Here is a 9,926-nt window from a genome sequence, read left to right as displayed (position 1 = left end):
GTGTGTGTGTGTGTGTGTGTGTGTGTGTGTGTGTGTGCGTGCGTGTGCGCGTGCGCATGCATATGTCTGTGTCCATGCACATGTGTTTTGGGGAATAGTGTGAAACTAAGGAAAAGAAGAAAACCAATAATAACAAAGTCAAAGAACCCATGTTGTATTGCAATTAAAAACTAGCAAAACAGTAGATTTAACAAAATATTTTGATTGATTTTATCTTCATGCTGCTTGACCAGTTTCAAGTCACAGGCTGGTTTGTTTTGTTCTTCCCTTAAATTATTAAGGTATGGTCGCAGTTGTCAGTAACTTTCATGAGTAAGGGTGGGGGCTACAGTGTTTCAGGTGCTCTGTAGAGCAATTAAGAAAATATAAAAATTAGGGACTGGAAAGATGGCTCAGAGGTTTAAGAGCACTGGCTGCTCTTGCAGAGGATCTGGCTTCAGCTCCCAGCACCCACATGGGGTGGCTCAGAACTGTTATCTACAGCTCTAGGCATGTTAGTACATGTCTTTAATTCTAGCACTTGGGAAACAGAGACAGGTGGATCTCTGAGTTTGAGGCCATCCTGGTCTACGCAGAGAGTTCCAGGGCAGCCAGGGCTACATAGACCAGGGCTACATAGACCATGACTAAAAAAAGAAAGAAGTAGGGCAGATAAAAAGCCAGTTTTAACTTTCAAGTGCTTTTTTTGTGGGAATGGATACGTTTGAAAAGGCTGCCTTTGAGAGGGGCATATTTTCCCAAGCTGATTCCTTTGGACTCAGCTGCCTGTCCAGGCTCCTCCTCCCAGGTTTGGCTCACAGAGCAATTAGGTCGCATATCATGCAATCACAGAAAGGCAGAGTGACAAGTCCCTCTCCTTCTGTAAATGAGAAATGCCAAAGTTAGGGACAGAAGTGGAGCTGTATCTTCTGGCTGTGTTCCAACACAGCCACCCAGTCCCCCAGAGCTCCTCATCCCCAGGTCATCCATGTTTATTTCCACCCCATCCAGCATTCTATTCCCTGCCGTGCTGGCACAGGCCTAACTGACCCTGGTTTCCATGCATGTCCACAGAGAGAATGACATCACGCCAGTGCTGGACCATACCTTCTGCGTGGAGCACAATGCCTTTGGGAGGATCCTTCAGCACGAACTAAAACCCAATGGCAGAAACGTGCCGGTCACCGAGGAGAACAAGAAGGAATATGTCCGGTAATGTGCACGGTCAGCCTTGGTGGTGGCCTGCGGGGAGCAGCAGGTGTGCCCAGAGTTCATGTTCCAATTGCCATAGCAACTCCATTTGGCTGGCCAACTCTGGGTGCAGAGGGGGCAAGCAGGGGACAGCAGTGGCCTGAGGGTTCTGTGCTGCCACTGTCCAGGGACTCTACTCCAAGGCCAGGCGATCTAAGGAAAAAGGGTTTATTTCATCTTACGCTTCCAAGGCACAGTTCATCTTTGAGAGAAGTCAGGGCAAGTCAGGACAGGAGCCTGGAGGTAGAACCATGGAAGAACGCTGCTTACTGGCTTTCTCCTCTGGCCTGTGCTCAGCCTTTCTTTCTTTCTTTCTTTCTTTCTTTCTTTCTTTCTTTCTTTCTTTCTTTCTTTCTTTTTCCTTCCTTCCTTCCCTCCCTCCCTGCCTCCCTTCTCTCCCTTCTTTTCTTCCTTCTTTCCCTCTTTTTGATCTTTTTGAGACAGGGTCTTCCCTGTAGCCCCAGTTGGCCTTGAACTCATAGAGATCTACCTGCCTCTGCCTCCTGAGTGCTAGGATTAAAGCTTACACCACCATGCCTGGCTTCAGCCTGTTTTCTTTCTTTTTTAAAAATATTTATTATTTTTATTTTATCTCTATGAGTGTATTGCCTGCATGTATGTGAATGCACCTGTGTTGTGCAACACTGAGGAGGTCAGAAGAGGGCTTCAGATTCCCCTGGAACTGGAGTTAAGGACGGTTCATAGCTGCCATGTGGGTGCTGGGAATCGAACCTGGGTCCTCTGCAAGAGCAGTCAGTGCTCTTAACCGCTGAGCCATCTCTCCAGCCCCGAGCCTGCTTTCTTATACATCACAGGACCACCAGTCCAGGGGTGATACCACCCACAGTGGTCTGGGTCCTCCCAAGTCACTCAACATCAAGAAAATGCCTCATATTCCATAGAGGAAATTCCCCAGTTGAGGTTCCCTCTTCCCAGGTGTGTTAAGTTGACAGCTGAAGCTAATTGCAACACAGTTACTGTCCTTACAGACCCACTTTGGAATGTTGGCAGTTGTTCTGGCAGGCCTGAGTAAGCCCTACTGCTGTTTTCAGTAGAAAATCAGAATGCCATGCCGGGTGTGATGGCACATGCCTTTAATCCTGGCACCTGAGAGGCAGAGGCAAGCGGATCTCTGTGAGTTCAAGGCCAACCTGGTCTACCCAGTGAGTTTCAGGCCAGCTGGGGCTACAGAGAGACCCTGTCTCAAAAAAAAGATCCCCTCTCCCCAAGAAAAAAGAAAATCAGAATGCTTGAACTGGTTCATTTTTAACATGATATAGAGATTGGTTGCAGCTGGGTATGGTGTTGCATACCTATAATTCAGGAGGCTGAATCAGAAGGTGCTCCAGTTCCAGTCCAGCCTGAGCTACATAGGGAGTTCCAGTCTGGCCTGGTCTACAGAGGCCCTTTCTCCAGAAAAAAAATAAAATAATTAAAAACAGAAAAATGGAAGAAAAAAAAAAAAGATAGACAATAGCCAGGCATGGTATTGCATACCTTTAATCCTAGTACTCAGAAGTCAGAGGCAGGTGGATCTCTTTGAATTTGAGGCCAGCCTGGTCTACATAGTGAGTTCCAGGCTAGCTATAGCTAAATAATGATACCCTGTCTCAAAACAACAACAACAGAACAGACAGAAGCTAGGTGTGGTGGCACAGACCTGCAATCCAAGCACTCAGAAGGTAGTTGTAGGACTATTAGTTCAAGGCCAGCCTCTGCTACATAGCAAGTTTGATTTCAAGATCAGCCATGAGACCCTGTCTAGAAAGAGGAAGGTGGGAGTTGGGGGGAACCTAGACAGACAGACAAGGTGTTACAGGTTGGTTGGTTGGGGGTGTGGGGAGGGGTTTGCCTTGAATGGGAGGTGGGCTGGCGGTTGCTCTGCAGACTGCTGCTGCATTCTTGTGTTTGTTGTTTTGTTACATCTGTGCCGGCCACTGGGGGAACAAGTGCTTCCATGGCCCCTCCACTATGGCTTCCAACATGTGGGTTTTTCTTTCAGGTTGTATGTAAATTGGAGGTTTATGAGAGGAATTGAAGCCCAGTTCTTAGCGCTTCAGAAAGGGTTTAATGAACTCATTCCCCAACACTTACTGAAGCCCTTTGACCAGAAGGAATTGGAGGTATGTGCTGGGTGCATCGACAGCCCAGGTGTTCACTGAGGCTGCTGGTGTCTGAGGGATGGGATGGGTAAGGAGGGGAGCTGAGGGCATCTGTGCCAGCTTGTCACACTGTGAGATGTCTGTCCCCTTGGCAGCACTGAGTGAAGGCCTTGGATGTTTGAGATCTCTGGCCTGGAGATTCCACAGCCCTCACCCATGTGGTCACCTCAGAGCCAGGGACTGTCCTCACCTCTGTTACAGTCCTGCCCAACCCCAGCGCTCCACTTTCCATACTGGCTATTAATAGACAAGGAACAAAGTGTCGTTGTCATCTTCAGTCACATTTGTGGACTTGGACAGTGACTCATTCATCCCTTGCCTAACTCTGCCTGGTGCCAAGTGGCCCAACCCTTCCAGATTGTTCTCAGAGCCTTCTGTCCCTGGTGAGATGGAGAGTTTGGGAACAGAGCACCTCTGGATGTGGCAGTGGGTCTGAGTGAGCTTTTTAAGCCAATGGGGAGCAGAGCCCATGTCCCTTCAACCCACATAACCTGTTGAGTTCTCTCCCCATCAGAGGGTTCCCTCCATTCCCTCTTGCCAGCTCTGGGGCACACTGAGGGTTGCCCACTCTCACCCCTCACCAGTGAGAGCAAAGCCACCTCCTGGGAGTCAGAGCTAATGTCCTGTTGGTAGTTGTGTACTATATGCTGGGAAGCCCTGTGCCCCAGGCTCCTGCTTGTTCCTACTTTGCTCCTAACTTATCTGATTCACTTTGGTACTCTACTGTTAACTCTTTTTGTGTGTCACAGCCTAGGAGGTGTGGGGGGCAGTGGCCTATTCATTTTGGAAATAACACCTGTCTGACGTCCCTCCCCAGCTCATAATAGGTGGGCTGGATAAGATAGACCTGAATGACTGGAAGTCCAACACGCGGCTGAAGCACTGTGTGGCCGACAGCAACATCGTCAGGTGGTTCTGGCAAGCTGTGGAGACCTTTGATGAAGAGAGGCGGGCCAGGCTCCTGCAGTTTGTGACGGGATCCACTCGAGTCCCTCTCCAAGGTTTCAAGGCTCTGCAAGGTGACTGACATGGAGGCAGGGCCATCCCGTGAGGTGTTCCACTGACTGGTGTGTTCTGTGCTGCACCTGGGGAAGCAAGAGCTGCAGTGTGGGCTGTCCCTGTATTATGTCACCTGCTAGAAAATGATGGTGGCCAGTGTTCTCATAACAAACACTCAGCATGGGGGTGCCTGGCAGGTGTAGGGTCCCCACTGTACAAAGACCATGGAGCCACTTATGGTCTATGGGTTCCATATCCTCCCCCTTTAAAAAGCCAGGAGGCTGGAACATCAGGGGCTGTAGAGATACTTGGTGGGGACCACCAGCAGCCTCTTTATCCACAACCCATGGTGGGTCCCCACCTCATCTGTGCAGGCAGCCTGATGTTACATTACTTCAGGGCTTGGGGGGACATTGCTGATGGCTGGGGCTGTTAGGTGGTTGATACTGGAGCTTAAATACAAGAGATGCTCAGATTTGACATTGAGAACCTGACTGAAGGGCAAATGGTCCACCTCACTGACCCTGGTCCTGGAAGTACTGTTGTTTCCCTAGTGATATCTGCCCATAGAACTACTGGGGGGGCCTCTGCAGGAGTGCCAGGGTTCCCAGCCTAGCACCTTGGGTGGGGGGTTCTCCCATCCGCTTGCCCAGCACAGGCAGAGGATGTGAACAAGCACCCAGGAAGACTGGAGTAAGGGAAAGGTTGAGTAGCTGTTGCTCTCTGTCATTCAAAGTGTGGGAACAAAGCAATCTGTGCCTCAGCTACCCTAAAAAGAGCGGGTTTCCAGGTAGGTTGTGTGTGGGAGGGCTTTAAGTAGCCTGTGCTCTGCCCCAGGGTACTCAGAATCACTGGCTGTAGCACATGCCCTAAAACAGCCAAGGCTCATATTGCCTGTGGCCCCTGTGATCCCCTGGCAGACAGCCCTACTCCCTAAGAGCCATGTGGCCTGGCGCTCCCAGGCTTTGTCTTTGAAGTGCATTAACTAGAATGTTGTCTTGTAAGGCTCTACAGGCGCAGCAGGTCCCCGGCTGTTCACCATCCACCTGATAGATGCCAACACAGACAACCTGCCAAAGGCCCATACCTGGTAAGCTCTGCCACTGCAGGCAGCTGTGCCCTGGGGTGGGACTCAGCGCTAGTCCCTTGTGTTGTCCTCAGTAGAGCCTCACATCACACTCTGGGGTTAAATGGGACAAGTACTTGTGTCAGCAGGCCCCATGAGCACCATCAGAATGCTCTTGTGAAACTGATTTCTGTTGGGACTCAAGTAGTTAATGCTAGTGTTGTGGAAGCCACATGTGGCCACCATGCTGAAGGCTCCTAGCTTCTGCTTTGGTTGTGTGTTGGTGTATGTGTATACACGCACCCATCAGAAGGGAAAATATTGTTAGTTTTGATAGATCTGACTCGTGATGGTCCACATTTTCCTTCTGAAAACATTGTCTACAACAGGTGCCCACTGTCTATTTAAAATTCAGACAGAAACCTTTTTCATGTATAACTTAATATGAGGGGGGGCTGGAGAAACGGCTCAGTGGTTAAGAGCACTGGCTGCCCTTGCAGAGGACCTGGGTTTGTTCCCAGCACCCACACGGTGGGTGGTAACTTCATTTCCAGAGAATATGATGCCCTCTTCTGTTCTGCAGGCAACATATGACATGGGCGCACTAACATACATGCAGGTAAACACTCACACATAAAATATGTTGAAGGCTAGAGAGCTGGCTGCTCTTACAGAGGACCCAGGTTCAGTTCCCAGCACCCACATAGCAGCTAACAAGTCTTCATAACTCCAGTTCTAGGGGATACATGCCTTCTTCTGGCTTTCATGGACATTGTATGACATGGGTGCATGTCCATACATGCAGGCAAACCACTCATACACATAAAACTAATAGATAAAATATTACAAAAAAAAGTTGAAGTATGTGTGTGTGCACGTCCAGGAGCTCACCAGTTCTTCCAACCCCGTGGTGAAATGCCACCTCTGCTCTGCTGTCCTGCCCTGCCATCTGTCTCCTGCCTGTCCTTGACCTTGCACAGTATGTTGGGGGACTGGGCTACTCCCAGCAATGACTCTGGCTCCTTTGTCCTTTCCAGCTTTAACCGGATCGACATCCCACCCTATGAGTCCTATGAGAAGCTCTATGAGAAACTGCTGACAGCAGTGGAGGAGACCTGTGGCTTTGCCGTGGAGTGAAGCACAGCCGGCCGTGCAGTCTTGCTCATAACCACCAGACCCAAAGCAGAGGCGTCTGCGTGCCTCCCGCACAGCAGGCTGAGGCCTGGATTCCAGAAAACCCGAGGGAAAGGCTCCCTCCCTCGTTGGGGGAGGGCAGGCCAGGCCAGGGGGACTCTTGTGGCTCCCACCCATTTACCTTCTTTATTACAGTTCTCCCACCCCCTCCATCACCCATCCAATAAAACGCAGCCAGGTTTTGCCCTCAGCCTCCTTGGCGTGGTGGGAAGGCTGTGGTCTCTGGGAGCATCAAGCCACGGTCAGGGCCGAGCTGGGTCCCCAAGGGTTTGCATGGTCAGTGTACCAGCTCTCCCCTCTCAGTGCAGCCTCAAGACCTCTTTTTGAGTTCAGCAGCTGTCAATAGCTTACCCGAGCTCCAATTCCAGACTTGACATACTAGCAGCCTGTTCCGGGTAGCAGGTGGACTTCTGAGAAACTGCACTGTGGACTGACTAGAATTCCACCATGGCAGGAAGCCCCAGTCAAAATGCGTTTCCCCTTGAGAGGTAAAAGAATCACAGCAGCTTTTGCTGGAGGCCCAGGGTATATGTTTCAGGGTATTCTGGCTGAAAAATGGTTTTGCACAGGAAAAAAAAAAAATCTTTGAATCCCTTCGCTGCATCCTCTACCCACATGCCATGGCACTTAGTAAAGATCCAACAAAACCAGCCTCAGATCCACGGGGTGGGTCCAACACAGACTCCTGTGCCCACTGGGCCTGGAGGATCAACAACTATGTCTTGAAATGTTAACAGACTTTTATGTGGTAATTGCTAAGAGCTAAAACTAACAACAATTCTGTTATCATAACCACTGGACAGAACAGCTGGAGAGGTGGCTAACCTGGGCTCCACGACACAGCTCCCCAGGGTTGGTGCTGTGCACAAAGCAGGGTGTGGTGGAGCCTGTGGCAGCAGGGGGGCGGGGACATCCCCTCACGGCCCTCTCTGCTGGTGGCAATGGTGACACTAACAGTTCACTCAGTTCACTTGCCCAGACATCTTAAGATGAGAAAGGCCAAAGCCAGCCTAAACCCTTCCATTAACACCATTTCTAATTTGCACAAGCATCGCAAAGTGTTTATTTCAACAGAGAGGCTTGGTTTGAGACAGCTGAACTTCCGGGGAAGAGCAGCAACAACCAATTTTTCTGTTTTTGTTTTTTGTGATGGGGGTGAGAACAGGGTAATTAATTCATTAGCAAGATGTACTGAAGTTCAAGTTCAGCTGTGGGGTTCCAGTTGCGTCTGAGAGGATCAGGAAGGCCCTTTCAGACTGCTGGGTTTTGTGTGTACTCTTTTTGTTGGTTGTCCTCAGGCTGGGGGCGGGCGAGAAGCACATTTCCCTCCCAGCCCTGCTTTCGTTCTTTGGCTTGGTCTGGAAGCAGTTCGTGGTGGGACAGGGGAGACTGGATTCTGAGGTCATGTGTCCCACCCCGGACCGAGAGGTCTGCCCAGCTCAGCAGCCGCTGGCTCCAGGGTGAGAGATCTTAGCTGCACTGTGGGTTGCTGAGGTTCTTGGACAGAAAGGATGCCAGGTGGACCTTAACTGCACAAGAGTTGAATCCCGTCTGACCACCCCAGCTAGCTTGGGGCCTTCTTAGTCTTTCAATTTTCTGCCTTGCCCCAAAAGGGCTTCTCCTGTGTCTTGTCCACCTTGCTGCTGAGGGTGTTCTAGAGGCCGGCTCCCCCATGGCTCTCTCCCATCTTCCCTTGCCACCAGCTTCCTCTGAAAGCTGAGGAAGCCTGCGCCCCAGCCCAACCCAAAGGGAGGCAGCTCAACCCTGCAGTGACACCACCTCGTTCTTGAGATCAGAAGCTCTGCCTGATGTTCCGGTGGCATTGTCCCCAGTCCGCAGTGACGAAGGAAACCAGGGTCCCGTGACTTAAGACACACTGCAGGAATGTCGCCTCTGATGCCTTGAGTGTTCCCTTCTGGCTGTCTGGCGGGGCGATGGGGCTTAGGGGCGGCATCCCAGGCCTGTGTCAGGTGTGCCTTGAGCAAGATGCGGAGGTTGGGGCCTGGGCCCCTGTAGGCTGGCTAGGCAGGCACGTTTCCACCTGCCAAGACCTCTGTTCATCTTCTCCGCCTGCAGTTGTGCGTGGGTTTCCCCTCTGCACCACCACCACTGTCACAGCCTTCCCCCAAGCGCATCTGCTCTGCACCCGCAGTTTTCCGTGGGTGGCATTGCACTTCCTCATCCCTCTACCATGGCCAGGCCATTGGAAGCACTTCAAAGGACACCACGTGTCAGGCCCATTGTCCCACCTGGGTGAAGCCACGCTGGCCCCCGGGCAAACCCACCCTTGCCCCTCGCCCAGATGCTTCAAGGACCCGGCTTTCCAGGCTCCCTTCACCAGCGGCCAGCAGCCACACTCAGGGACGCGGCAAACCACCTTCGGAGAGCAGGAGCCGGGCAGCTGGGAAGGTGGGATGACAGCAAGTAGTTGAGGAGAATCTGCCACGGATGGGGTGTTGACCCCTGAGCTGGCTTGTCAAGTTCAGGATGGTGGGCCTCTACCTTGAGCTTTCAGGACTGGCTTTCTATGGAGAACACGCCCCACCTGACCCTACAGCAGCCAGGGGGCGGTGTCGCCCAGCAGCCTTCCGAAACATAGTATGAATTTTAAAAAATCTGTTTATTTTTGTTTCTCAACCACTTTATAATGTATTTTTTAATTTATTTTGTACTGTCTTGTTTTTAAGTATTGCTGCTATCCTTGTTATTCCCACTGTTTTTATGGCCGATTTACTTCTGTGATAGGTGTACACTAATGTTCTGTTTTATGTCAAAATTGAAAGTATTTAAAGAAATACTAGTTCTATTGAATGAGGTTGTGGAACCAGCTGGAAACACAAAACAGAGTGTAGAGCAGGCTGGACCCAGGAGGTCAGGTTCATTTTGTTACATATGCAATAAACTCACAACTTTACATTTTTTGGTGTCTGTTACTTTACTGTGTAAATAAGATCCTGATAAAATTTCACAAGAAAGTCAGAGGTCAGAAATGCTGAGGACAGCCTTTCAAGGAACACGGAGGAAGGTAATGATGGGAGATTGAACAGACTAATGGGAATAGGGTCATGGGAAAAACTGGCTTCAGAAAGTTCTAGGTGTTAACCTTACACATTCATCAGAGCTGTCAGTTTGGGGTTTTTTGTTGTTTTGGTCTTTTTGAAACAGCATTTCCCTGTAGCCCCAGCTGGCCTGGAACTCACTATGTAGACCAGGCCGGCCTGGAACTCACAGATATTCACCTGCCTCTGCTTCCCAAGTGCTGGGACTACAGGCGG

At 50.5% G+C, this 9,926-nt stretch overlaps 1 protein-coding gene across 2 annotated transcripts in view; it reads left to right on the top strand.

Moving 5' to 3' along the window:
* Positions 1-9,565, top strand: part of Smurf1 (SMAD specific E3 ubiquitin protein ligase 1) — a 115,161-nt gene extending 105,596 nt beyond the window's left edge. Inside the window, exons 14-18 of one of the 2 annotated variants that reach the window (XM_008824031.2) lie at positions 1,054-1,191; positions 3,233-3,353; positions 4,210-4,411; positions 5,397-5,481; positions 6,495-9,565. In XM_008824031.2, the coding sequence (XP_008822253.1) occupies positions 1,054-1,191; positions 3,233-3,353; positions 4,210-4,411; positions 5,397-5,481; positions 6,495-6,594 (646 nt within the window). In that variant the 3' untranslated portion in view covers positions 6,595-9,565. The remainder of the gene's footprint in view (positions 1-1,053; positions 1,192-3,232; positions 3,354-4,209; positions 4,412-5,396; positions 5,482-6,494) is intronic. The other variant, XM_008824032.3, reaches the window with a different exon arrangement.
* The last annotated feature ends 361 nt before the right edge of the window (positions 9,566-9,926 follow it).

This window comes from Nannospalax galili, unplaced genomic scaffold (genome assembly GCF_000622305.1).
Source record: "Nannospalax galili isolate Female #2095 unplaced genomic scaffold, S.galili_v1.0 scaffold809, whole genome shotgun sequence".
In the NCBI taxonomy this organism is placed as follows: domain Eukaryota; kingdom Metazoa; phylum Chordata; class Mammalia; order Rodentia; family Spalacidae; genus Nannospalax; species Nannospalax galili.
This window is presented reverse-complemented; position numbering and strand designations above follow the sequence as displayed.